Here is a 26216-nt window from a genome sequence, read left to right on the forward strand (position 1 = left end):
AAATAAACAGGAGTGCACTGGTGCAAAGCTGTTCACTGAAATGTGAGCTCTTACAGTTTGCTAATGAACAGTCCTTAACCTCTGCAACTTGCCACACACATCAGAAGAGAACAAATATGCATGGACACAAATCTAAAATCCATAATTTCACACATGCAAGAACTAAGAGGCTTAGAACAAGTGTGAATCATATTATGAGACATCAGTACAATGAGGAGTAAGGAATGAATAATAACGCAAACTGTAATTTATTTCATTATTAAGCTGAGAACAGCTTTGAGGGTTGAACTCAAAGAAAAAAAAAAAAAGAAAGAAAAAAAAGTTCACACCCTCACACAGACTACGTCTCACATCATCATTAAGAGCGTGGACAACTCTGCCAAGTGCCAATTTGTATGTGGGACTTGTCTACACCAACACTGCAAGCCTGGACTGTAACATTAACATTGTGTATTTATGCTGGCTGCAGCTCTAAATGAAAACAGGATAAAAAAGACAATTACATGCCAGTAGAAAACGACGCACACTACATCTGAATCTTATGTTATTACATTAGCTGATATGGTGCAATCAGACATCATCCACCATTTCTACATACACACCGACAGTGCAAAGGAACAACTGTTTGCCTGGTGGTAGCTGCAATTAGGCATCGGGGTGGTTTGCTTGAGTACAATTTCATGTTTTTCATTGCTAAAAACCAGCAACTGGGGGTTGTCAAGACTGAGCTGAATAAAGTTAAGGCACAGGGTCTCTGTTGCCTTACTTAACAGAAGTATGAACTTTTCTAGCCTTTTTTATTTATTTTATTTATTTATTTATTTTAGGTTTTAGCAAATTAAACCTCAATTTTAAAGTTTAGACGTCTGGTGAATGTCCTTTGGGGCATGGCCAAAACCTCTTTTGGGTTTAACCTAGGGTTCAGCATCTTGCCTAATGATAATTCAACACATGGACAGGAGGAGCCAGGGATTAATCCATTGATTGGTATATGACCCACTTGACCACCTGAGCTATATGTGATGGCTCAGACAGAAAAGTGTGTATGAAATCAGTTAACTAGAATATGTGGCTAGATAGTTAGAAAAACATTCATGTGCTGTCCGAGTGTTACCTTAGGCCTGGTGTCTAAACCAGACAATAATCTGACCGTCAAGAAATGGTATGGTGGTATATATATTCATCATCTGTTATTATTAGTATTACATCATCAGGTCAAAACAGTTCTTCACTTCTCAGAAAGAGACTGACTCACTGGCAGACCTTTATCAGTCCAAAACTTCGCCTTCTAATTCTTGCATTTAATGGTTTCCATTCAACTTTTTATGGCGAATACAGGGGTGTTATTACTTCAGCCCTTTAACTTCTGAAAGCTGAGGCAACTGGAAGGAGAAATGGGACAAAGCTTTGTCTGTTAAAGGTGCTGAACATCAACAGCAACAGTCACATTCTTTGCTCCATTCAGTTACACAATCAGCACATCTATACTGCTGGGCAGATGTATGCAAACCTTTCATGTGAACATGACTCTAAACAATACGCTATTTGGGATTGGATTCCTAAATTCACAGCCACATATTTATATAGACTTGTTATAGTCTATATAGACTGTTTTTAAATATTCTTCCAAACAATCAAGAATCCAAAGTAAAGGACTCATAAAAAAGTACATGCTGCTTATGAAAATATATTTTCATCCTATCTAGGCTTGTTAATGGAGCCTTTGTGTCTGGTCAAACAGAGCTGTCAAAGAAACACCGTGCTGTAAATGAATGACTAGACACGATAACGAAAGGACTGTGAAAAAGACTGACAACAACCTGGCAAGCAGCCAGCAGCATACCTTAAATGTTTTATAATATGACAGCGTGAATATTAATATAGAAACAAACAACTACATGCTAGAAGGAATATAGTAGATTACAGCAAAGAATGAAGTCATAATCTTGCAGTGCATGCTGCAATCTGTTCTTCATCTTTATCGGGTTTTGTTTATCTCCTGCGGCATGTACATGTCTGTGGATGGGAGAAGATATAAATGAACTCCACTGTTAAAGCCAGAATCCAGTCCAGAGTATTCAGTCATGTGGAATACAAACCCCCCCCCCCAAAAAAGTACAGAACATCAAAATATAAAGACCGCAAAAAGTGCAGTCTGCGCAAAACCCTTAAAAAAAAAAATAAATAAATAAATAATGTGGGTTTACCCCAGCATATCACAGCAATTTAACTGATTTGTCAATATCAGCTAATTAGCTAATGTCTGAGGTTGTTTGGTTTCCTTTTTTGTGGCTTGTGTGTACATAACCGTACTAACTGTAAACAAAACTTAGAGGGATGGCCATTTGTTTTGAGAGATTAGATATAGTTTGTTTATCCCAAAAGCTGAGAATAGACACACAACACGTGAACTTAATTAGCTCAATAACATAAAATACAGCATGACAAAACAAAGTATGGCAATAAATAGAAAGAAAATTAAGTAGAACAAAATAAAAGGGACTTCAGTAAATCATTCAATGGGATGAAGACAAATAAAATCAGCTTACTAAACATAACCCAAAAAAAAAACAAAAAAACAAAAAAAAAACCAAAAACAAAAACGAAGCACCGAAAGAGTCAAATGGCATTATAGTGGCTCAGCATAGTGGATGGTGCACACCCAGTGCTTGTGAATGTCTAATAAATGCACCTGTCAAAATGAAAAGTAGTACTCTGCTTTAACAAAAACCATCATGTAATGTTAAAGCAGAGGGCTCCTTTGAAATGAGATTCTCTTTGCTTTTTTTATAGAAGAGGTCTGATTGTTACTGTTGCTAGGTGTGTAGGGTTAAAACTCATCATGACTGAGCCGACAGTCATTATGCCAGCAGGCACAACAGTTGAGTGCTACTGAAGGCGTAGGAGAGCGTGCGAGTTTCAGTGGTGTCTGTACGTCTCCAAAGAGTGAGAGCAACAATCAAAACTGCCCCCTCATTCCTCGCTTCCAACCACAATACCTCTTGATGATAACTGGCTCTAAACAAAACCTTAAATCTTTACTAATACCATTACATTTCTTTGGCTGACGATGATAGCACTTTGGTGGCTAAAACAGATCAATCGTTCCATTTCAGATCCATTAGAAGATGATAAGCACGTTTGAGAAGCACCTTGACTGTGACCTAACCCATCTAAAACGCTGCACCTTTTCCAAGAGTCTTCATGCCCAAACTTGCATACCAGCAAGCTTTGCAATGCTGCAGCAACAGCCTTGGCCCACGCCATGAGTTCCTCACAATCCTTAACATGAATAGCTAATCTTACACAAAATAACACATGACACATGTGAATGTTGAAATGCGACACTCAGAAAACTGCTAGCGTAAGGCTTCTGTCAGATAAATTCCTGTCAGCTAGCCCAGCTTGCCTTTTTTTAAAAAAGCAAAACAGATGAAGCAGTCACAAATCTGCTGCTGCAGTGCCAGAGACAGAATATAAGTAAGGACATTTTGTCTCCCCTCCGAAACTGGCATGAAATGTGGAAGGAAATTAGCTTTTTCAATGCCTCAGTAAATGTGTAAAGTGGACATGAACTCCTCTGCACTTTGAAGAGTTCTATAACCTTTTTCTGCAGATTTACGTGTCTTTGGATTTCAAAGCATTCTCCTAGAGTGTTCCCATATTTTCAGATAATGTGTCATGCACTGTGGAATGATGTTTGGCATGGGGGGAAAAAAAAAAAAAAAAAAAATTTCCACCATATGAGCCACTAACTTGATACTGAAACTGAAGTGGGTGGTTGTTATTTATATATATTTTTTTAAGGGGCTTACCATTTTCTGGGTGTGTTCTTAGCTGAAAACAGATAACATTATGGAAGGAAAGCCCTGAGACAGAAGTAATATGACAGACTGGAAGACCCCAAAAAACAAAAGGACAAGCTGAGGGCTTTCCATACTTCCCACTATAAATACAAGGAAATGAATGGTATCTTTTCTAGCCTTTGTTGTTGAGAGAAAAAGAGGACTGTGTTTTGACAAATGGGGAAGTAACAAAAAATGAAAACTTAAACCTCTAAGCAGATGTATCTGACAATCACAGTTTTATGTGAAAAGAAAAACCTTAAGGTTTAACAGAAGTAGAACCTAACAGCTTGTTGCCATCTAAAGATGATATCTCATGTTCTAACTGAACTATTTCTAAAAGTTAAAACTTCTGACATTGCTCAGTCATGCTAAAAGAAAAAGTTACTTTTCATTGCTCTCTTGTCACAAAGAAGTTGATTTGGCAGAGCTGGCAGAGGTTTTGTGTCTCTGGTTGAAACCAAACAGACAAAACTGAACCAAGAAAACTTTTGAGATTAAACCATCCACAACACGAGGACAATTATTAAAATGCCGCTGCGTAGTTTGGATTACTCGCTATGAAAACAGGTTAAGGTTAGTTGGTCTGACAGTGATTCTTGTCTGAAGTGTTAAAACATGTTATTTTGGGGGCTGGAGTATATGCCACCCAACATAGGATCAATACGTCATTAATTAAGAACCTTTAAAATCAGTTTGACAAACAAGTAAAAGCAGAACATGCAGATAATGAACATCCCATAATGTCCAACAAAACTGTACTTTTTGAGAAATAAAGCTAAGCAGATTAATAGCATGACTTCTGAAGGTAAAATAAACGAATTTGCTGACCTTTGACTCGTTAAACTTGAGCTTAGATCCTTTTGTCTCACTGTTGATTGATAAAAACGGTGAGATGTGACATTTTCAGCTTTTTTCTGTGGGAGGCTGTCAAAAAAGTAACATGAACTTTCTGAATGAAACTAGGCTACAGTTTTCTTTTGTAAAGAGGTACAAATGTGAAACTGGTGCAAACATCACATGACTCCAACCACGCAGAAACAGCTGTTTGGTAGCCATTACATGGAAACACCGTGCCTTCTGTGCCCGTTTATACAGTGAATTTCCTTCATGATTGCATAAAGTTAGCAGAAAGTCAATGTGATGAGCAAATATAAACTGCAATAATTCTCTTTTTATTTCGTCTTGTACACAGAGATGCAGAGACAATGCAGGTTTCAGTTTCATCCTGTGATGTCAGTGAGGCTGGGGTGTGCAATATAACATAATCTTTTCATTACATGACTTTAAAGACAAACTGTGTGATGATGTGATACTTATTGCAGTGATCATTTTGATCATATCGCCCACCTCCCTCCCACATATCAGGGGTGGGTGACAATGACGCTACACTAAATTTCAATTTTAATATTTGCTCCTGAAGTAACCGTGCTGCTTCGAACTACTTGCAAACCATCATTCAACAGTTATGCAGTAAGAGGTGGTGAAAGAGAAGACCTCCACTGAGTATAACTAAAGTATATCTGCAACACTTTTTTTGTTTCGACATTAATCAACATGTGTTTGATATATGTTTGCGTCTACACAGCTTTCTGCCTCTAACCAGTGAATCAGAGAAGGTTCAATGCTCTTTTTAGTAACAAAAACAGAGTAGACAACTCTCTACAAAAGCAATGTCAAACATGTAGCCCTCCAGATGGTAGAGTTCAGCACCATGGATGGCTCTGCATAGTGTTCAGTCATTATGTCATGTTTTTTCAGTAAAACAGATATTTCTGGTGTAGTGTTGGTGCCTGGATTACTATAAAGAAGTAAAAAAGTATTTTTAGACACATTATTTGAAACATAAAGACATATAATGCTATTGTTCTATATTTACAAAACCACAATATGTAGGGCTGTGCGATATGACCAAAATCTCATATCCCGATATAAGACATCTATCATCCCGATAACGATATAAATCACAAAATGTTAACATTTTCTGTAAATTCTGTGAATCTCGGGCGGCTCGACTTGCGTGAAGTGTTTCCAGCTGGGCGTCGTGTACCTGGAGTTGAGTGTTTTAACAGATGCATGAAACTATACGTTTTTAGTCATAAGTTGTAACGGCCGCCGTTTTCTTTGTGAGTATTTATTACACGGCGTGCTGCGGGGAAAAGCCTGTTCTAACATTTGAGTCTAAGGTTTATTTTTTAGCACCTGACGGCTCTTTTTTGCTTCTCATCCATAAATACTCTGCATACTCTTTCACGTGATTCAGTTTATTTTGAAAAGTCTCAACAGGATCTTGAGCTTTATTGTGAAAGGTTTATGTGGAAAATAAACAAGCGGACACGCAATGGTTTTACCGTCATTGTTGCTAAAAACAGTCACTTGTCCGTCCGTAGTGTGGTTATTTAAATATAAGAGAAAGAGAGAACTTTAAGAAATTAATATAGCCACTACAGTGACCATCAAAACGATGAAAAAATATTGCCATAAACAGTTTATTTTGCGACACCACGAAACAAACGATAGCGTAAAATGAAACAATAGATCTTTTTATATCGTCATCCGATATATATCGTTATATCGAACTAACTATATGTGAAGATTTTGTGCCTTTATAGCTCCACTGTGTACATATCATAGTGAAAATGTATTGACAGTAACCGAATGTGTCAAAACCAGAGATCTATTATTTAAAGCTGCCTCTTTTATTTCCCCCATTGATGTTCCTGTACTTCTTTACAATGTTTTCAAAGAGAGAAATTTAGAGGGTTATGTTTTTTACCCATATAGGTTATTAAATTATAGCTTTAGCCCACTTGAGATCACCCTGAGCTTTGTGTGTCCTATGATAACCCAGGACTTAATTCCAGGAAGTAGGTTTAACAAACAACTCTGAATTTGTTAACCATGAGACAATGTAAAACCCGCGTTTTCTGTTCTAGAAAGAGAGTTAACTTAAACTCTGAGTCAGTAACCAGGGTAACAGATTCTGTGAACTAAACCTCGCTGGCAGGTTTAATCTGCCAGCATTTCTCTCTGACTCCTCCCCTCCTGCTGCACCTGAATCAGCTGACTGACCCTTCGATTCATTTCTCATTCGTAAAGTTTTTTTTAAATATTTAACTTATCACTTTTACAATACTTGAGTTGTTAATCTATAAGGACAGCGAAAGCAATTACATAGCAGATTTATGATCAGCTCAGAATAAATTGCCTCCATGTTTCTAAGTATGTGACTCTGTGGACAGTACTGCAGCTGTCAGTCAGTTTCCCTCCACTGTAAATATTTTCGGACTGTAACAATCACTCTTTAAAAACAACCCTATCTGTCAAAGCTTTAGAATAACTTACTGATTAAAGATTATTTATTTGTTGTGCTGCTTTTTGGTCACACTGATGGAAAAAATGTCTGTCATACTCAAAGATGATTGATCTGTGATTAGCCTTTCTGAAAGTTCTCAAAGGTTCACAAGTCTACAAAAGTTTTTTGAACATGCTTCCTGTAATACGACCCTGCTCTACAATGGATAAGGAGGGAAACAAACAAAACACAGGAAGTCCTAAAAACTGTGGTTCCTTTAATGGGCACATTGGCTGGCTCCAGAAGAGCGTCCCCAAAGACTCCCACATTAACACGTCCAACTGTACAGCATTGAAAACCATGCTTACGGCGAGGTACAAAACCCGTTTTGGCTTCTACTGACAGTTTCCCACCTTAACACAAAACTGCACTGTTTTTTTTTTTTTTTTTTTAAACATGTCCAACTGAATGCTGGATTTAAAGGTGTGGCCACTTTAAATGACAGGTGTCCCAACACAGGAAAATGAAGCAGGCTGGTGTGTGCTAGGCTTTGGGTCTACAAACTGAACCTCTGAGTGTTTGTGCAAACTGTCCAGAAAGTTTCTGCTCCTGTGTGCGTGAAATTGTAGAGTTTTGTTAGTCTTGCGGCAGCAGATTTGCATGTCTGTGGTACAGTTAATCGATGCAGATTGCTAACCAAGCCCGCTAGCTAGAGGATACCGCAACATGCCACTACCTCTCCCAAATATGGTCACATGTGGCTTCAAAAGATTAACACAGCTTAATGCTGAGCCTTCAAAAAGACTCCAAACCAGTGTGCGACGTCTTTTATATACAGTCTTTGGTTTTAACTTTAAGTACACTGACACTTGAACGCAACTATTCATACCTGTGTGACTTGGTTAACTTCTAATCAGCATTTCAATAACTCACCGCCCTGCCTCTGTTTTAGTAAAAACTAACAAATGCAAACACACATTTTCAACATCAAATGGTTTCACGTTAGTTGTGTCATACTTTCATGTGAAACCGTCCGTTCCTGTCATTCCGGGGAAACACGGTGTGTCAAACCCACCTCTTACCTTCCACGAAAAATAAATGGGAGGGGTGTAAGGCTTACGCCAAATTCATTTATCGACTACGATTAACTTGAAGGGAGAACATGAGGAAATTCAAGAGGATTAATTGCATTCATATGCACTTGTCCCGACAGGCAGAGCAACAAAGGGCTTGCCGAGGCGTGCTTTCAGCCGCTACTCTAACATTAGATGTAAACGACCGTTGGAAGCTAACGCCGACACTGGAAATGTCATTATTAGCAGTGCTGTTTGTTCCTGTTTAAACGCTTTGACTTATCTAGGATCGCATACAACAAACCAGTATTTATTACAGCATTAGTATACCTTATACTGAGCCATTAGGTACTTTCATATTAAAAGCGTAATGATAATGACCGTTGACCCCCCGACACTAAGTTAACTTTTATCGATTGCAGCGTCACAAAAACAAATAAAAGAGCTGAAGAGTGCTATTCCACTCACCTCCAGGAAGAAATGCCTAGATTATAATTCATTAGCAGAGGGAATATATCCGAAATGCAACGATACTGTAGGTTAGTGTCCACCAGCGTGTCACCACTTCCCTCTTTCTGCTTCCAACATCCTTGAAGAAACCAGGGGCGGAGCTAGGACCCTCCGACATGGGCCTGAAGGAACAGGAGCCCGAGAAGCAGGGGCGGTGTCATGTGTTGTTGTCAAGGTCTCCATATAGACAAAAACTAACCGAAAAATACTGGTTGCTTAAAAATGGAAATAAAAATAAATTAGTTTTACTCCTTGTAACTTTGGTCAATGTGCATGCATGTGTTTCTTGAGGCTGGGATGTTATGAAGTTCTGTTTGTGTCATAGTTTCTTTTCTGAACTTCTTAAATTTTGAAACATGGTCACACAGAGATGGAGAGAACATGCTAACTACACACAGAAAAAGCCCCAGTCAGATGGTGGATTTGAATTCATGACCTTCTTGCTGTGAGGCAACTATCTATGTAGCTATCCCTACTGAAATGACAGCTCAAATAAGAGTTTTGATATTTACTGGTATAGAGAAAGGTATTCCCTTATACAAAAAAGAAAAAAAAATGCTTCCACTTATACCTATTGTGTTTACTTTGCAAGGAAGTTGGGAAGATGTCATTCAAATAAAATACATTTTTCTTGTCCTTCACATGATTACTGCCAAACCAGTAAATGTCACACTTTGTGTGTGTGCATATTTAATGTTTGTCCCATACAAACTTACCTTTTAGCTTACATTTAGAGCTTGTTGTAATCAAGTCACCATTTGGTGGCAGAGGGTGACAAAGATCATTTACTTGATCAGAAATAAATATAGTAGTGCTCACATGCAGCCATAAATACCATAGTGTTTTGAAACCTGATGCGAGTAGCAAAGTTTAAATCAACTGAATTCTCAATAATCCTCCCAACTCTTAGACTGACCATTATTTACAAAATGAACTTCAAGGTTAATTTACATACACCGACCCCTACTGGCCACTAAAAGAATACAGGTTTAATGTGTTTGTGAATTAGCTTCACTTTTTAGAACCAGAAAATACATCCATCTCTTACATGTGCATCATAATAATGGATGTTAGAATATAGCTTATTATATAAATAGACATAAATCTATTTATCATAAAGTAAAAAATAATAAATAACTAAAGCTTTGAAATAAATCTTTTGGAGTGCAATGGTACCCTAACCGTAGCCAAAATACCAAATAAGAAATACATAATAGTGGGCTACAAGCAGAAAGTAGAAACACTTATAAAACTTTTAGTACACTAAAACTGTACTTCAGTAAAGTACTCAGAATAGAGTAATTGTAAAATTACATTATTACTGCAGCTGTCCATTGCCCCCTCACCACACTCATATGCACAGAAGTCATTTACTCCAACTCCTACACAAATATGCAGCATGCTTCATTGCACTGTCTGGCAGCTTATTCATTAGCGAACAAGCTGCTTATTCTACATTACAATCCTGTGATTTTAATAGCAATGTGTGTACATTACTTTGTGCCCATTCAAAAATCAGTCTTAAGGAGTAGTGAACTACATTTTGCAGTAGTTACTTGGTATTTTGACTAAAGTCATATTTGCATAGCAATTCAGCAAGTTCAAAGAATTCCCCCCCCCCATCTTTAGTATACTACTGAAATATTTCTCATTACTATGTAATTTGTTAACCATTAACAGATACAATTCAAACTGTTGCCAATTTCAAAGCAGTAAGGAGTAATTCTGTTTGATGCAGCAGACGCACCTGCATTTCTGGATGTGTCTGACGGCCAATACCAAACCGTCATCTCTTGCGCTCCACATGAATGGTGGCATAGTTTGGGTTTATTTATTACATTTTCATTAAAGTGAGCATAGTTTTATTTTATTATTGTGCAATTATGTTATAATCTTATATTTTTGTGCATGTAAATTGTAAATGTTTTTCCATGTAGGTTTGCAGTACTTCAGGTACTCATGTAACATTGCCTACTATATAGCTCAAAAAAAATTCATTTCAACACTGTTAGGGAAAAATAATATATAGAAACCAAAAGATCAGTGAAGAATACAGAATTTTTTTTGCCTCTAAAGCAAAGCTAAGCTTTTTATTCTCCCAAAATATTTCTGCAAATACTTGTGAATATTAATTTAAAGGAACTCCAGGATTTTAGTGTCCAAACAGTTGGAAGGCTTTCAGTAAACAAGTAAAAAATAAAAATAATATAAGACACTGTTGGTCAAAGCCAGAAAATCCTGAACTGTATGTGTCACTCATTTGAAGAATTTCTTTGTCCAGTTTTTGGTGGGTTTAAAAACAAAAAACAACAACAACAAAACCCACACACAATGGTGAAATTTCAGGTCACGTCTTTATTTGCCAACCATTAAAACTGTTATTACTCAATGAAACATGTTTTGTTTTTGTTTGTTTTTTTTAAAAGAAAACAAACCCTCAAACAGCTTACTCTTATATAGTGATAATTGTGACCGTCTAACAAATCAAAATACAGTTTTGTGGAAAAACAAATGAAATGCAATTACTTGTGAGAATATTCTGAATTAGATTCAAGAAGAAGAAAATAAAACCCCTCCCCACCCACAATGACTGCACAAATTAGAAGACCAGTGTTATGAACTACTTGTCATCAGAACTTACAGCAGATCCAAACCATTAAATATAGGATCGAAACAGAAGGAGTCATGTGAGAACATTCTGAATTAATGGTCAGGCACATAATTATTATACAAATCATCATCATTACAGTCTACAGCGAGGTTTTAGATTTAAGCTCACAGCCCAACAAGTTATTTAAAAAAAAAAAAAAAAAAAAAAAGAAAGAAAAGAAAAGCAACAAAGTAATTTTACTGCTTTGCAGCATCACTTAAACAATTGCACTCTGAGATAAAGGAACATTTTTTAGTAAACAAATTCATTTATATTTCTTAGATTGAAATATGTTAGAATAAATTAAAAACATCCATCCAGACCTTAACATAATCATGCTGAGCTTTTACAGATACAGAGTCGATACTGTCAAAAACTGAAGATTTGAGAATCCTAGAGTGCTGAACTTGATCTTCTCTCAGCCCCAAATTTTTCCACGGTCTCAAATGTGCACACTGCGTCTCAGCTGTCCAGTGAGCTCAGCTCCTATTTATGGAGCACCAATAAGGTGGAATTGTCATGCGACACAATGTTGGTCATTGTATGGGAACAGAGGTGGAATATGAAATAAGAGAACAGGCAGACTGATTCACCTTTTTGACTGAAATAAGACAACTGGAGGATTTAGGCAGTTAAAGGCTTATGGGGACTACAGCTGGTGACGTGGGTTTAGAGACGACTGCAGCAGATGCTGTTAAAAACAGTCCACATTTCCAGGGTACAGATGCTGATCATTTGATACTAAAAATCACAGATTTCAAGTGAGCCATCAGTTAGCAGGGACTTTTAAGATCATTTTATTACAATAAGTGACTGAAGAAGCTCTCTTTATGAAAAGGTTTTTTAATTGGAATATGTATCTGAAACAAATGAATGTCATGTTATGGTCCAATTAAGGGCTAGACTTAGACTTGGTTGAATCATTGATGTAAAACTACTCCTTAAGCAGTACCATGATTGATAAATGTTATGGACAAACAAAAGCCTCTTGAAATAATTAAGAACAACAGTTTGCCACCCTGATTTTACCATTAGTCGATTGCCCACATTATGTAACAATCATCAGACATTCTGTTCTTGCTAGAAGAGAGAGGGAGAAAAAAAAAAGAAGAAAAAAAAAAAAAAGGAAATTTCAGGCACGCAGCCAAAAAAAAAAAAAATTAAGGAAAAAAAAGACTGACCACAAATAATACTTTGCCGTGGATGTTCTGTTCAAAAGGCAGATCAGTCTAAAACTGTAAATGTGTGATTGTTAGTGTTAAAGCTATTCTTGGAGGTCTCTCAGTGGGCTCACTTTATCAATTTTCAGTCTTGGTTGCATTTCCATTTCCCTTCATAAAACACATCTACTCACTTTAAATTTCCTTCTCTCCCTCTCTACTATCTTATAGGGTTAGTTTGCCATCTACCATGGCCTTAAGAGGGCTAATTTCTGAAATATACCAGCTGGCAGCTAGTAAAAAGCATCATGGGGTAGATTAGTACTGTTGAGCTTGAGCCTGCAGAGTCAAAGGGTCCGGCCAGGAGGTGAGGTTCATGGATCAGTTCACAGTTTGGACCGCAGAGGCTTCAGGTACTTGTGGAAGGATTCGTGTACCTGTAGGGAGAAAAAAAAAAGTTGCTGAAATAATGCAACAAATGTACACCACGATCACACAAACAGGTTTAGTGTGAGGTTGGATTTGCCAACATCTTCATTTTCATATAAAACACACTCGAGTTCCATGCTGCTGATAAATGCAAAGAGCAGCTTATCATTAACACTGTGACCATACAACCTCGTGGGCTCGACTGACCTCTGTAGCATTGAGGGGGGATTTGCGAGCCCACTCGAACATGTGCTCATAAACATTCCCATCGTATCGTCCCAGGACCGAATTCAGCTTCTTGTCATGGATGTCAAAGGCATCCACCAGGGCCACAGCGTTGGGCCTCAGCTGAGCCAGCAGCTCCTTGATTCGAATAGAAATCTGCATCACCTGGGGCACACTCAGCAGTCCGGCCTAGAAAAAGAATTTAAGAAAAAAATAAAATAAAAATAACACCAGCAGCTGTAGAGATTGAATCTTAGATCAGACCAAGCTGAGCAATACAAAGCACATTCAGTCAGTACTGTTGTGCTTATCTGCTGACCACACACACACACACACACACACACACACGATGATTTCTCTTACCTGTAGGAAGTCTCCAGAGTTCTTTGTGATGCCATACAGGGTGTAGAGCAGAGCCAGGGTTGACAGCACTGAGTGTACTGCTGTATCAGCAACCTCCCCAAGTTTATCAGTAAAGAGTTTCACTACAACATAGTGACAGTGGGCCTGAACACAAGAGAGAGAAAAAAAAAAAAGAGAGAAGAAAAATATATATATATCTCATGATCAGGATTTGAATTGGACTTAAAAAAGCAGTTCGCATATATCGGTGTACTTACTCTACATGAAACAAAAGAACCAAAGATACTGACGCTTGTTTAGTAACAAACAACCTCCAACTTTAGGGCAATATTCAGAGGGTGACAGATGTTTTAGATATTCTTTTCAAGTGTACTTAAACCTTCTCCAAGGTTTGTCATAATTTATTCATAAAAAAGGACAATCAAGCAAAATTGAACTTACATCTGAGGCTCTGACCAGGTCGATGGCGCTGTTGTTCCAGGCATCCTCCTGACTCTTCCTGCGTTGCAGCTCCTGCTGGATGCTCTTCGCTGCCAGCTCCACTAGACTATAAAACACAGAAACATAACCTGCATTAAGCAACAAAGCCAGAATTACCTCCTTGTGGTTGTAGGTAAGCTGCAGTTTTACATCCCCGTCTGTCTAGACTAAAATGTGTACCGAATGCTTTTCAATGGATCAACAATAAAGATTAGCGCTCACCTACGGAGTTGCATACTGAATACAACTAAATGTGAGTGAGATCAGTCTCCCTTTTCGTTCACAATTATAGATCGAAGAGTGTTTCATGTCACACTAAAGTTGACTTTTAACCTTTTGTGATGGAAAACAAAAAAAAACAAAAAAAATGAGCCCCTCCTATGACAGTAACTAGTGTTTACATAATAGACTTAATAGATAAATGGCAGGTTTACACTAAAGGCTTGGAGGAAGATAGTACACTAGTTAACCTACAACATTCAAGCTTCAATGAATACATCTATGTTTTTGTGGCATTGCTGATGTTGTGACAGATACTGTAAGAGCAGTTTCTTCTTTGGCGGTAAACAAAACAAATGTAGGGGTACGAAGAGAGCATTTTACAACTTAGGGAGGCAGAGCAGCCGCCAACCTTAAACACAAACAAATTAACTGAATTACTTTGAGTCTGAAACGATACAGTATGTGCGCCCTTTGGATGAAACAAGAAAAACGTCCAGGTGCCTCAAATAATCAGAAACACGTGGATTAAGATAAAAAGGGGAGATGAGAGAAGTTGCCTGTGCTCCCTGACAAACACTGCCGAGTACAAGTTAAACCTGCCTCCCTGATGGATTTATTTAATCTTCAATTTAGAGACGCTTTAATCCTCCCTCTTGCAATCGCCTTAGTTTAATTCAGAGCAGGCAGAAATGTACGACTGAGCAAATGTCAGACTGTGCAAGTCAATTTTTAAGACACACCAAACAAGCTTTTTAGTCTGGTTCTTGTCTAAAGCCTCACCCCTCCCAAGCCTTACCTACCTGCCAACACAGTCAGTGTTTGACACCATAACACTCATTTAGTTTTCTCAGATATGTCAAACTCCTCTTATGAAAAACTAGCCTTTTACTACTTTCTTTTCATCTGTTTAGTCCCAATACTTTAAGCATCATTTTCCTAATACTATTCAAAAAACAAAATGAAAAAAACCCAATTAGAAATGCATATTTGCCTTTTAACCCTCTGATGTTTAAAGTTGGACCACATTTAAAATAAAAAAACAAAACAAAACCGTCCACCACACTTGACACTCCCTGCCAGATGGGTTTAGATAATGACAGCTGCAGTCATGTGATCAGCTCTCCATATCATGTCACATGCAGGAAATGACCAACAACTGCTGGTGTAAGTCAGACTTGCACTAGCAAACTGAACTATTAAAGAGATCAGTAGTGACAACTGCAAAACTTGTTTTTAAAAAGAAAAGACGGTGTATAACATTTAAGGAAGGACAACACCAAGTATTTTACCACCCCCACTGTACTTTACTGTGTAAAAATGTTACTATACACAGTAAAATACAGATTTCTTCCGTGTACACAGTTTTAAGTTTTTTGTACACAACTTATTAGAAAAATGAAAAACCGTAAAATATCTCCGATTGACTTTTTCTTCCTGACCCTTTTGCTGCTGGAGCAAGTGAATTTCCCCAGGGTGCAATCCAATGCTCAAGTTCCACCACCTTTTCTAACGCACAAACCCAGAAAACCTGTACAATTCTACTAGATATATAAATAATAATGGCAAATAAAAGGAAACTGGGAGATATTTCATGTAACAAGGTCATGATCTTTCCCACTGCTCTCTTACATGGCTGCTCGGAGTTTGTAGACCTCTGTCAGGCTAGTCAGGTCATTGATGTCAACCACTGTTGGTCTGGCAGCGACAGGCTGTGGCTGCACCCTCCGCACATCTGCTTCATTCAGGTACGACACAATGCCGCTCAGCTGCTGGCCTGCCTTAGCCTGTTTGTAGCTCTTCACCAGGTATCTGCAGACATGAGTGTTCAGTTTAACAGTTAGATGCGCGAGATAGCCAGCAGCTGTGTTTCTATTAATTGAAAGCTTTACAGAAATATTTACTGTAGCTATTAGAAATAAAAGTTAACATATCTTCATTTTTCAACTCTTTGTGTGAGTTTTATTCATCGGTGTGAAGGTGAGTTTATGAAGGGAGCTTTTATGTTACACCACCAATACTGACACACAGGACATAATTTAGCTTCAGTAGTTTTCTCTAATTTGTGGTGTTAAATGTCACTTCGCGTTACCTGGCAGTCTGCAGCATCATGACTGTATTCTCTCCCTCGTAGGTGCAGGTAGGGGTAAACTCGACATAAATGTCTGGCAAGGCACTGCTTCGAGAGTAACCGTGGCCACCACATGACATGCGGCACACCTCGATGGCTGAGGTCGCTTCCCATGAGGTGAAGGCCTTCAAACCCGCAGACAAGGCATGGAGCTGTGAATTAGAGGGCAAAGCAAGTGAAATAGCTTAATTCATAGCTATGAATGAATTAAACTTAAGACATGGGAACAAATATATGGTTCTGTGACAGGCTGGACTGAAAGGGGGAAGAAGAAAGAAAAAAAAAAAAAAAAAAAAAAAAAAGCAGCCTGTCCAAAGAAAGAGGACAGGCCACCATTCCACCAAACACCAGCAACCGTGTGCCATCAAACAAAACCATATACGACACAGATATGCTTCAGAAATGTCTGGTAATTGCTTTTCTAACATTTTGCTCAAAATTCCAAACAGATTTGTTTTTTAAAATGTAAAGTGTAAAAATCAATTAAAAAAAGAAAAAAAGAAGTTTTTTTAAATGTTATGTGATTAATCTGTCCATTGATCATCAGCACAATTCCTCACTTAATTCTCATTCTAGTACACCCCACCCCGCCCTCAACTTAATTTAGACCTTGACCGCAGAAGTGGGATCAACAGAGTGGGCGCACTAGTCCCTGAAAAAAAGATTCCTGCAGTGGGTGAAGGAGGAGGAGGAGAAAAAAAAAAAAAAAAAAAAAAAAAAGGGGGCAATTAAGCTTTGATGCCCCACATGGGGCTAGCTGGTCAGTACCTCAGGCATCTCGCTGAAGTCTCCCTGGTTGATGTCTTCAGTAATGCGGTGGTAGGTCTGCCTCATGTACTGGCCAACAAAAGTGAAGGCATAGGCTGTGGCCAGCAGAGGGAACAGCTTGTACTGCTGTGTCTGATAGTCGAGGATCTGAGGCTCTGGCTCTCTGTGCAATAGAAACACACAAAAATATTCTTAGGTCTCAAAGGGCTTTTAAAAAACAAAAACAACAGAAGAAAAAAAAAAAAATCAGTCATTATTGAAACAGTGACATAGACGAGAGAGACCACTGAGTTTTATAGTCACCTATGCAAAAGTTGCAGATATATCAAGCCTAGCTGTTGCACTGCAGTATACTTCAACGTCACATACCGCTGGGATTCATTTTTCCTTTATGCTGATATTCGGGCAAACTAGGAACCACTAGTACTGTAAAGTACTTTAAAGTACTAGTGTAACTTTCAGCCTGTTCACTTGGTTTATTTCAGCTCAACTACAAACCTGCATTTGTTTTTACTCACTACTTTTGAGTCATGAGATGTTTGTGTAAGTGTTTGCATTGACAGCACTCAACTGTCCACTGACCCTGGCCGTATTTCAGACTGGTGACGAACAGCACTGTAGCGGATGGCGATGGTGGAGGACTTTGCGAGGGCTCGAGCTGACTCAGCGACAATCATGGAGCGGATGAACACCATGGTGCCGTAGGTCAGCTTAGTACTCGGTGGTTGCACATAGGCTCCATCTGGCTCCACCTGGTGGACAGAGCCATATTGAAGCCCCACTTGAAATTTATTTATTCTGTATCCATATAACCACCAACACCACCAAGTGTCAATGTATATTACCAAACTGAATAAGTATTTTTTTAAAGTAATTCTTGCAAGGCATTTGCAAATGTAATCCCAATGAGGACACAATTTCTGACACTCATCAGTTAAACCACCACTGGTAGCACAGATTGGCGCTTGATTATAAAAGAATCTGCAAGGGGCAAAAGGACAAGCAATGGCTGAAACATGACCAATGACTGTGCCTTACTATAGTAATGGGGTATAATTTCAAGATCAGTAATCCACTTCCCAAACACGGCCAAACATTACAAACAAAGAGCTGAGGTAAATTAATCCATTCACGGTGAATCACTGCTGTTAAAAAGAAACTTTCATTTCACCTTGGCGTATTTCATCAGCATGTTCTCCCGTGGAATTCGTACATTCTCCAATTTCAGGAAGCCATTGTCAACCTCATTGAAGCCAAACTTGGGGCCAATGTCGCCAACAACAATACCTGAGAGAGAAAGATAAATAAAGCTAGTAAGAGAAAAAGTGAGATGGACAGAAAGGATGATGAGAACTTACTTTATAAACACCACATCCAGAAAGTCATCACAGACTGTGGTTACCTGGCAGGGGTAAATGTGTGTTCATATCTCTGATGGGTACGATGAAAGCATGCAGACCATGGCAGTTTCCAAGAGTGTAAAGCTGTGCTAACACTATGGCATGGTTGGAGGTCTTCCCAACTAGAGAGAGAGAGAAATTATTAACAAAAACAAAACAAGAAAACCCCACAAAGGCTATTCATGATGAAACCCCAGACCTAATAGAGTCAAAACACTTACGTCCTCCGGGCCACCACTTGATGGAGCTCACAGTGGGACTGTTCAAGACAAACTCTTGAGTGGCTGGATCATATGTGGCTGTGGTCTCCAGCCCTCTAAGGTGTGTGCCTGGAGTGATTCAATATGTCAAAAGGCCACCAGACACACATGCAGAGAATACAGTTTAAAAAGCAAAACTAGTGCATCACAATGCTGGTTAGACATTAGCAATCGATCTGATGATTTTTATGTAAAACTACTACTACTGTTAACAAACATGCCCAGGCTAAAAATTACATTTACAGAATACATTACAACTTTAGCATCAATCAGAGATGGAAAAAAAAAAAAACAACCCCTAAGTTTAAACTTATAGGTAATAGACAGCACATTTGGCCCTTGAGACTTAAAATGGAATATCCAGTATAAATTTACTTAAATAAAATGGCTGAATCCACTTCTCTACGAGAGAAGCTTGTAGGTGTTTGACAGATCTTAATTTTCAGTCACAGTTTTAAGATGATCCAGTTGCATGCCGTTTAAGCTGGATTTTACTGGTCTTTAGTTAAAGACATAACAGCCCATACTGTTAAAGTAAAGTAAAGATGGTTAGTGAAGACAAGAAAAAACAAAACAAACCAGATAAGAAGAGCTACTGTGAAACAGGAGGGGTGGACAGGGAGTAGAACAGCTAGTGAGAAACTACTCAAAAGGTTTGTGGTATATGTGAGGATATTTTCATGACTGTGGTTACCTTTTTTTAGTTCTGAAATGAAAACTTTACACTTGTCCAGTGGGCCCGTGGACACAGATGTTATGTAAATGAATCATTGGTTTCAAGATTTTTTCTCTCTTTAACAAAGAAGAAAACACTTCCACTCTCAGAGATATACTGGGTGCATTTACCATCATCTAATCTTAAAGTAGCACAGAGGTTTAACTCTTACTTTGTTTGCAGCATTTCTCTAGTTGACTGAATTTATCCAAATTCCTTAAAGTATCCTTAAATAAACCACTTGTGAGCTAGCGCAAATTCTTGAAACAGCTCTTAGTTGAGGGTTGGTGAATATACACATTTGAATAATAAACTAGTGCTGAATGCCATGTGTAAAATAAATAAATAAATAAATAAATAAATAAATAAATGAATGAATGAATGAATGAATGAATGAATGAATGAATGAATGAACAAACAAACAAACAGCACCAACTTCTTTCTTACATTAAATCGCAACCAACCTGACTCAATAGTTTGTGGGAATATTGACAATAAAATTAAAAACGGCATCGTGTTCCTAACTGGCCTACTGTTTTGGACTTCATTTTACCGTGGCCCATCTCAGTCTGAGCGTAGGTGCCGATGATCTTTAGGGTCCAGGCGGGCATGAAGAAACGGTCCATTTGCTCTGGGGTGGCCTGGTTGAGTAGTGTGGGCAGGAACATCCCGAGATGAAGATCCAGGGGCTCTGGCCTGTCAGGGTGCACACATCTTGGCCACGCAAGGCAGTGGGAAATGGGAAAAAAAGCAGGTTGTAATGTAGAAAGGGCAAGGAGAAGGAACGCAGATGGTGGAAGTGATTATGAAGAGTTTAAGACAACGTTAGCAGAGATGAACGAGAAGATAATGATACAGTTTTGTATCCGCAGGAAGAATCATTTACAGGAATCAAAATAGTGATGCAAGAATAAAAGACATGTGCACAAGCAGCAGAGAAAGAGGTGACAAAGACAAATTAAAACAATTTGTCAGCATGACATGTATATTGGAATTACTGATTTGATCATGTGCTGAGAATCTAACTCCATAAATCGGGGCGATCGTGGCTCAAGAGTTGGGAGTTCGCCTTGTAATCGGACGGTTGCCGGTTCGAGCCCCGGCTCGGACAGTCTCGGTCGTTGTGTCCTTGGGCAAGACAGTTCACCCGTTGCCTACTGGTGGTGGTCAGAGGGCCCGGTGGCGCCAGTGTCCGGCAGCCTCGCCTCTGTCAGGGCGCCCCAGGGTGGCTGTGGCTACAACGTAGCTTGCCATCAACAGTGTGTGAATGGGTGGATGACTGGATATGTAAAGCGCTTTGGGGTCCTTAGGGACTATTAAAGCGCTATATAAATACAGGCCATTTACCATTTAAATGTCATTTTCCAAAAGTTTGTCTTTAGTAGTTGGATCTACACATTTACCCATACCACTGACAGGGATGACCAAGTCTTGAACTTTAGCCTACTCTCAGTTTGGGTGGGAGATTTATTTTGTTGCTCAGGTGGCAACAACTGAAAGCCACCAAAAATGTTTAGGGGAATGGAACAGATACATAGATGAAAACTGGACCTGCTTATTACAAACACTGACAGAAGGTATATTAAGTAAGTCTAAAGAAATAACCAATAGTGGACCCATAGTTACAAAAAAAAAAAAAAGACACTGCTTTCTTTGGTCCTCAGATCATTTACGATGGACAAAAATTGTTTAATGATTTTTGGAACCCATGGTTAGAGTGTCCTGCAGGCTAAAGAGGAGAAGGAACACTAAATAGTCCAGTCATTGACAGGATTCAGTGTGTCATGAGGGGGAAAAAAAACCAAAAACAAACAAAAAAAAACAAACAAACCAAAAACAGACAGTTAAATACAAAAGCAAGCAATCCAATTTTTGTTTTGCATTAACAGGTCTCCCTAGTTCCTAAACAAAGGAGGTAAAATGTGCCACCACCAACTTTAAATAATAAAATAAATAGTGTAGCAGGCAGCAAATTCAAAATGAGCAACTGTTTCCAACACACAGTGCCAAGTTTTGATGTTTTTTTTGCATCATTTTCAGTGATTATGGGGTCCAAAATCACAAATTTCAGCAGTCTGACATTAGCAATAGCCTCACAAGAGTGTTAAGGTGCCCTTGACCACAACCAAGTGTTCTCTCTAACTGACCCAGTGTAGGCTAAACCAAACTGAAATGGTGAGTAAATACAGGGGTAAATATTAAATGCAGCTTTGTGACAGATTTACAAATTCAAAACGACATCCACCCGGCTTTGTAACAGAAAGCCACCAAACAATAGCTGCTTGGCTCACATCCTCTCTCACATAGATTTGCCAATTTCTCAGATTACAAAGAGACATTCAGAGGCCTCATTATGGACTCATGAGCCACAAACTTCTGCAGCTCATAATGCTGCTTTTCTTACTCTTTCAAGACTTCATGAAAAAGACAACTGAACTAGTTTTGTTCATGTTTCTAGTTCCCATCATTTCAAATCCGCAGGCCAAACAAAGACAGGCCATCTCTGATCAGTTATTCAGTCTTGTTAAATCATGCATAGAAAAGATGGACAGCAAATCAAGGGAGCAATCAAAATATACACAAGCTTCATAATTGGGGCATTATCAACACAGAAAGGGGAATGAAAGAGTCAGTGGAAAGGAAGTAGACTTAGAAACTGCTTATGGGAACATGCGTTGATGACATAAAACTAGTTTAATATTTAGGGTCTAAATGGGAACTTCTACTGGAGCTATGCTAATTGTATGGATACATCTACATGTAGCGTGTCTTTTAGAAAACCATGCAACTGCAAACACAATCATCAGGACATGCATGCAACTACTTTGAATTTTCTCAATAATTTGCTTCTGTCAAACACATACAAGAAATTAAAGTTATGGTTTTAAGTGCTTTATTCTTTTGCTCAAAAATGACTGCTGATCATTTATCAGCAGAGGATGATAAAGTTTTGTCCAAGGGCCTTAATCAACATTCAGCAAGTTCAAAGCTAAGTCCAGGACTGACCGTGACCCATCTCAGTTTGGGCATACGTGCCCACCACCCGGTAGGACTCTGCCAAAGGCAACCATTTCTTTTTTTGGTGATGGTCACATTGGCTGTGCAGGAATGGGATGAACATGGCAAAGTGTAGTCCCAAAGACTCCTGATTGTTGCCTTTGACCATACTGGGTAAAGGGAAGTGTACAGAAGTGCGGTTCAGACGATGTTAACTCACATATTAGACACGTGATAATTTGATTACATCCAATTGGAAGTTTACATACATCAAGTTTGGATCTGTCAAACGCATACAAGAAATCAGAGGCATTCTTAGTGTTAAACGCTTTTCCCCATCCTGCTTAAAATAGCCCTTTGCTTTGGGGGGGGGGGAGGGGGGGGGGAATAAATTGTTGTAAATTTGAAGTGTTTCAACATAGAATCATTAAGTTTTGTCCAAGGACCTTCACAAAAATCAAGTTAATGCGTTTCAAAAGCTAAATCCAAGACTGACCGTGACCCATCTCAGTTTGGGCAGATTTACTAAATGAGGCAATCAGTGTGACACAAATTGCAAAAATGTATTGACACGAGTGAAAAGATCTAGCAGTATTCATTTTTAAACAACGATGCATTGACTTTAATCTACAAATGGCACCAATTAAGCCAGTCAAAAATAAATATACCCAATGTACCCAGCAAATAACTGAAACAGTTTGTACATGCAAATGATGATTTTAAACATACGCTTCTCTACAAAAGCATTTAACAATTCCGATGAACTGGAGAAAACCAATGTTTTGTTTTTTTTGTTGTTGTCAAATTCTCTTAGAAATTCTTGGGGACTGTGTGCAGATAAATCCGTATGATCTCAAGATAAATCCGACAGCTGAAGTGGAATACATGACACAGAAACTATTACAGCAATTGTGTAAATAACAGACAAAGAACTTTGCTTAAAATCAGATCCTGACCCATCTGCATTTTTAGTAAGTGTGTAAATGGAAACATTTTTTCCCTGTATGCTATGTAATGTTGCACGTCAAAGCCCCATTAAAAGCTGTATTTTGGCAGACATTTCTGTACGGCATGCACAAGATTATGTGGTAGTGGGAACATTTTAAAGCATTTAAAAAATTAAAATAAACAGATAATGTGTCATGTTGCAGAGCTCTGTGTGTATGCAACCCTGAGAAAAGGCACAGAGTTGCTCTTGTGCTCTTTGCAGTTTTCATTGGCAATCAATCTGTGCAGAAATGTGACTTACAACCTGAAACACTGCAAACCCATCTGCTCACTGTAAAAATTAACCTAGTAGCCTTTAATAAGTAACATGTGATGCATTAGTTCAGTTAAGGCTAGTTCTGCTCTTTCTCATCAAAATATCATGATGGTCCTCAGTAATACACCAATATTACTGGGAACCAGCACAATGTGGGGCTCAGCTCTAAACATGCAGGGTGAGAACTCAGTGAAGAACTACCAGAGAGATCATTTTGGGATTTGTGACTGTTAGTAAATCTGGCCGTGTGTCTTGACAAATCAAAGGATATTTATGAGCATGTGCAGTTTACAGTGGAAGTAAAGCTGCACTGCATTGCAGAGTTTAGAAGGATTGAATTTAAATAAATGCACACAGCTCATGAAGAAAGCGCACAATAAGTGGCAGCTTGTTGCCCTCTAACACAATTTTAATCTTATTTGAACTTTGCACCAGCTGCTTGTTGTTGTTGACTTAGTTGCCAAGAGCGGCAAAAAACAATCCACCAGATTTGGTCCATTTTTGGGGGGGAAAAAGGTGAAAAGACTAAAACTATATTCAGCCCCGTTCATGTAACATCTGTGACACTGTTTGGGATTATTGTTCAGAAACAAACACTGGTTTTTGTTGCTTTGCATATTGCACACGAGTTAACAGAGAAGGTGGGTGGATAATTTGATTACTGTCAAAGTACAGTCTGGGTGTAGTAACATTAAAGTACACCACATACACAATACTTTACCTTTGAGCCTCACATCATTTGCTTCATAAGAAGCATTTTCATGAGTATACACTGAAATGCACTATGAGTGTGATAAGCCCCCCTCCCCCCTTATACTTCTACAGATGAACAGCACCTACAAACAAACGAGTGGATTTAATCATTTGCAGGCTGTTCTTTAATAACAAACCCATCTACTTGGCTGTTGGCTTCATGAGCTGATTCTTCTACCACATACCTCTTATAGTGGTAGATCTCCTCTGGGTCAGCAATACCATACTCTCTGAGCTTCAGGATCATTTGGGCACTTTTTCTAACAGCTTGGTCATAGCGCTCACTGCGGGACAAGAAGTTTGGGTCTTCCTCCTTAAAGTCTGGGTCGCTGAAAACTAGTGACTCTACAGTGGAAATTCAAACATTCATGTATTAGTGAGGCAGCTACTAATTGAACAGGTATGGCACACTGAAAAGGATGAATCCTACAAATACTTCAAGCCAAAACACATAGTAAGCTTGTTTCACCAGAATTGAGTAGGACACAACCACTCAGCATCCTATAACAAACTGTAGAGAAGTCATTTGCTTAGCAGAATGGTTTTAGTGGAAATTTTGTTAGGTAAAAGAGCAATTAATTTTCTAAAAGAGGTCATATGGGAAGCTGGGATTGGTTCCACTCAATATCAATAATTAATTCTCTCTCTTTATGAACTTATTGGTGTGATCCTCCAGTCCCAGTTTCATATGTGCCCCCTTGGGAAAATTAATTGCTCCCCCCTGTTGTGGGATCCCTGATGACACAAGAAACAGCTTCTGTTAGCTTGGCATTAGCAGTTTATCAGTTTATATGAGAGACACATTAACCTTTACTAAAAAACATAACTGCAAATGCCCGTTTATTGATTTGCACAATGCCATATTTCGGCTTGAATTTGGACACTGGAGACAAAGATCCCACTGCACATAAAAACACCTAAATAGTAATCAATATGCTCTTCAGATTTTACGTGCTGAACTAATATTACACAGGGCGTGTCAGCATTTTGGGTTTATCTACCAGCTGTACACAACCATAAAAAAAAAACTGGGTTAAAGTGCATAGATTCAGTACAGTGAAACTCAGGAAACTTAATCATAAACATAAATGACACTAAAGCCGAATTTACATTCGGATCACATAAAAATCATTGTGACTCAGTCAACTTCAGAAATGCCACTTTAAACTAATAATTCTGAGACTGATATCTAAAACGTATAAAAGTTTGTTGTACCCCGGACAATGAAAGTCACCTGCGGGTTATGAGAGCTGCTAACAACACCTTAGCTAACAGCCGATGGAAACACGGCTGTGCTAACATTAAACTTCTCTTACCTTCACAGTGTTTTTTACTTAAATGCAAGTACAGGTCCCATTGTCGTATTAAATTAAAACAGTCAGCAGCACCAAACACGTTAAAATAACATGTTTCGATCAAGGAAGACAGTTACAATCTCACCAATTTCTCGCCTTCTTCTGGTCTTTTCTGGACCGCCATCCAAAATAAAGGTCAGTTTTTCGACGTCAAACGTGGCGTTTTTTCTTTCCTTAACAATATCAGGATTCATGGTTCCGTCTCAGACTGGAAACAATACTTACTATTTAAAACTATGAAGCGACCTAGATTCTAAAACTCCTGCAAACTGACGGCTTCTCCTGAATCGGCCTCTTATCCACGCAGGCGCAGAGAGGCGGAGG

General features: G+C 38.6%; 2 protein-coding genes across 5 annotated transcripts in view; both read right to left on the reverse strand.

Annotated features, from left to right (window-relative positions):
- Positions 1-8864, reverse strand: part of LOC116310808 (inactive rhomboid protein 2) — a 36422-nt gene extending 27558 nt beyond the window's left edge. Inside the window, exon 1 of one of the 2 annotated variants that reach the window (XM_031727723.2) lies at positions 8682-8864. The gene's annotated coding sequence lies outside the window, so the exon portion shown is untranslated. The remainder of the gene's footprint in view (positions 1-8681) is intronic. The other variant, XM_031727718.2, reaches the window with a different exon arrangement.
- A 2194-nt stretch (positions 8865-11058) lies between these two features.
- Positions 11059-26206, reverse strand: acox1 (acyl-CoA oxidase 1, palmitoyl). 3 transcript variants are annotated; one of them, XM_031727689.2, is made up of 14 exons: positions 25978-26206; positions 24723-24882; positions 20077-20237; positions 18770-18877; positions 18551-18670; positions 18320-18435; positions 17731-17900; positions 17149-17311; positions 16342-16532; positions 15882-16061; positions 13992-14097; positions 13551-13694; positions 13170-13376; positions 11059-12970 (listed from the first exon to the last, which is right to left on the reverse strand). In XM_031727689.2, exons 1-14 carry the CDS (start codon positions 26084-26086, stop codon positions 12920-12922), a joined length of 1986 nt encoding a protein of 661 aa, XP_031583549.1. In that variant the 5' UTR covers positions 26087-26206; the 3' UTR covers positions 11059-12919. The 3 variants fall into 3 exon arrangements, with proteins under 3 accessions (XP_031583549.1, XP_031583556.1, XP_039469330.1); XM_031727696.2 differs by lacking the exon at positions 20077-20237 and adding an exon at positions 22530-22690; XM_039613396.1 differs by lacking the exon at positions 20077-20237 and having other exon boundaries at positions 25978-26193.
- Between the last annotated feature and the right edge of the window lie 10 nt (positions 26207-26216).

This window comes from Oreochromis aureus, linkage group 6, assembly GCF_013358895.1.
Source record: "Oreochromis aureus strain Israel breed Guangdong linkage group 6, ZZ_aureus, whole genome shotgun sequence".
Taxonomy (NCBI): Eukaryota; Metazoa; Chordata; class Actinopteri; order Cichliformes; family Cichlidae; genus Oreochromis; species Oreochromis aureus.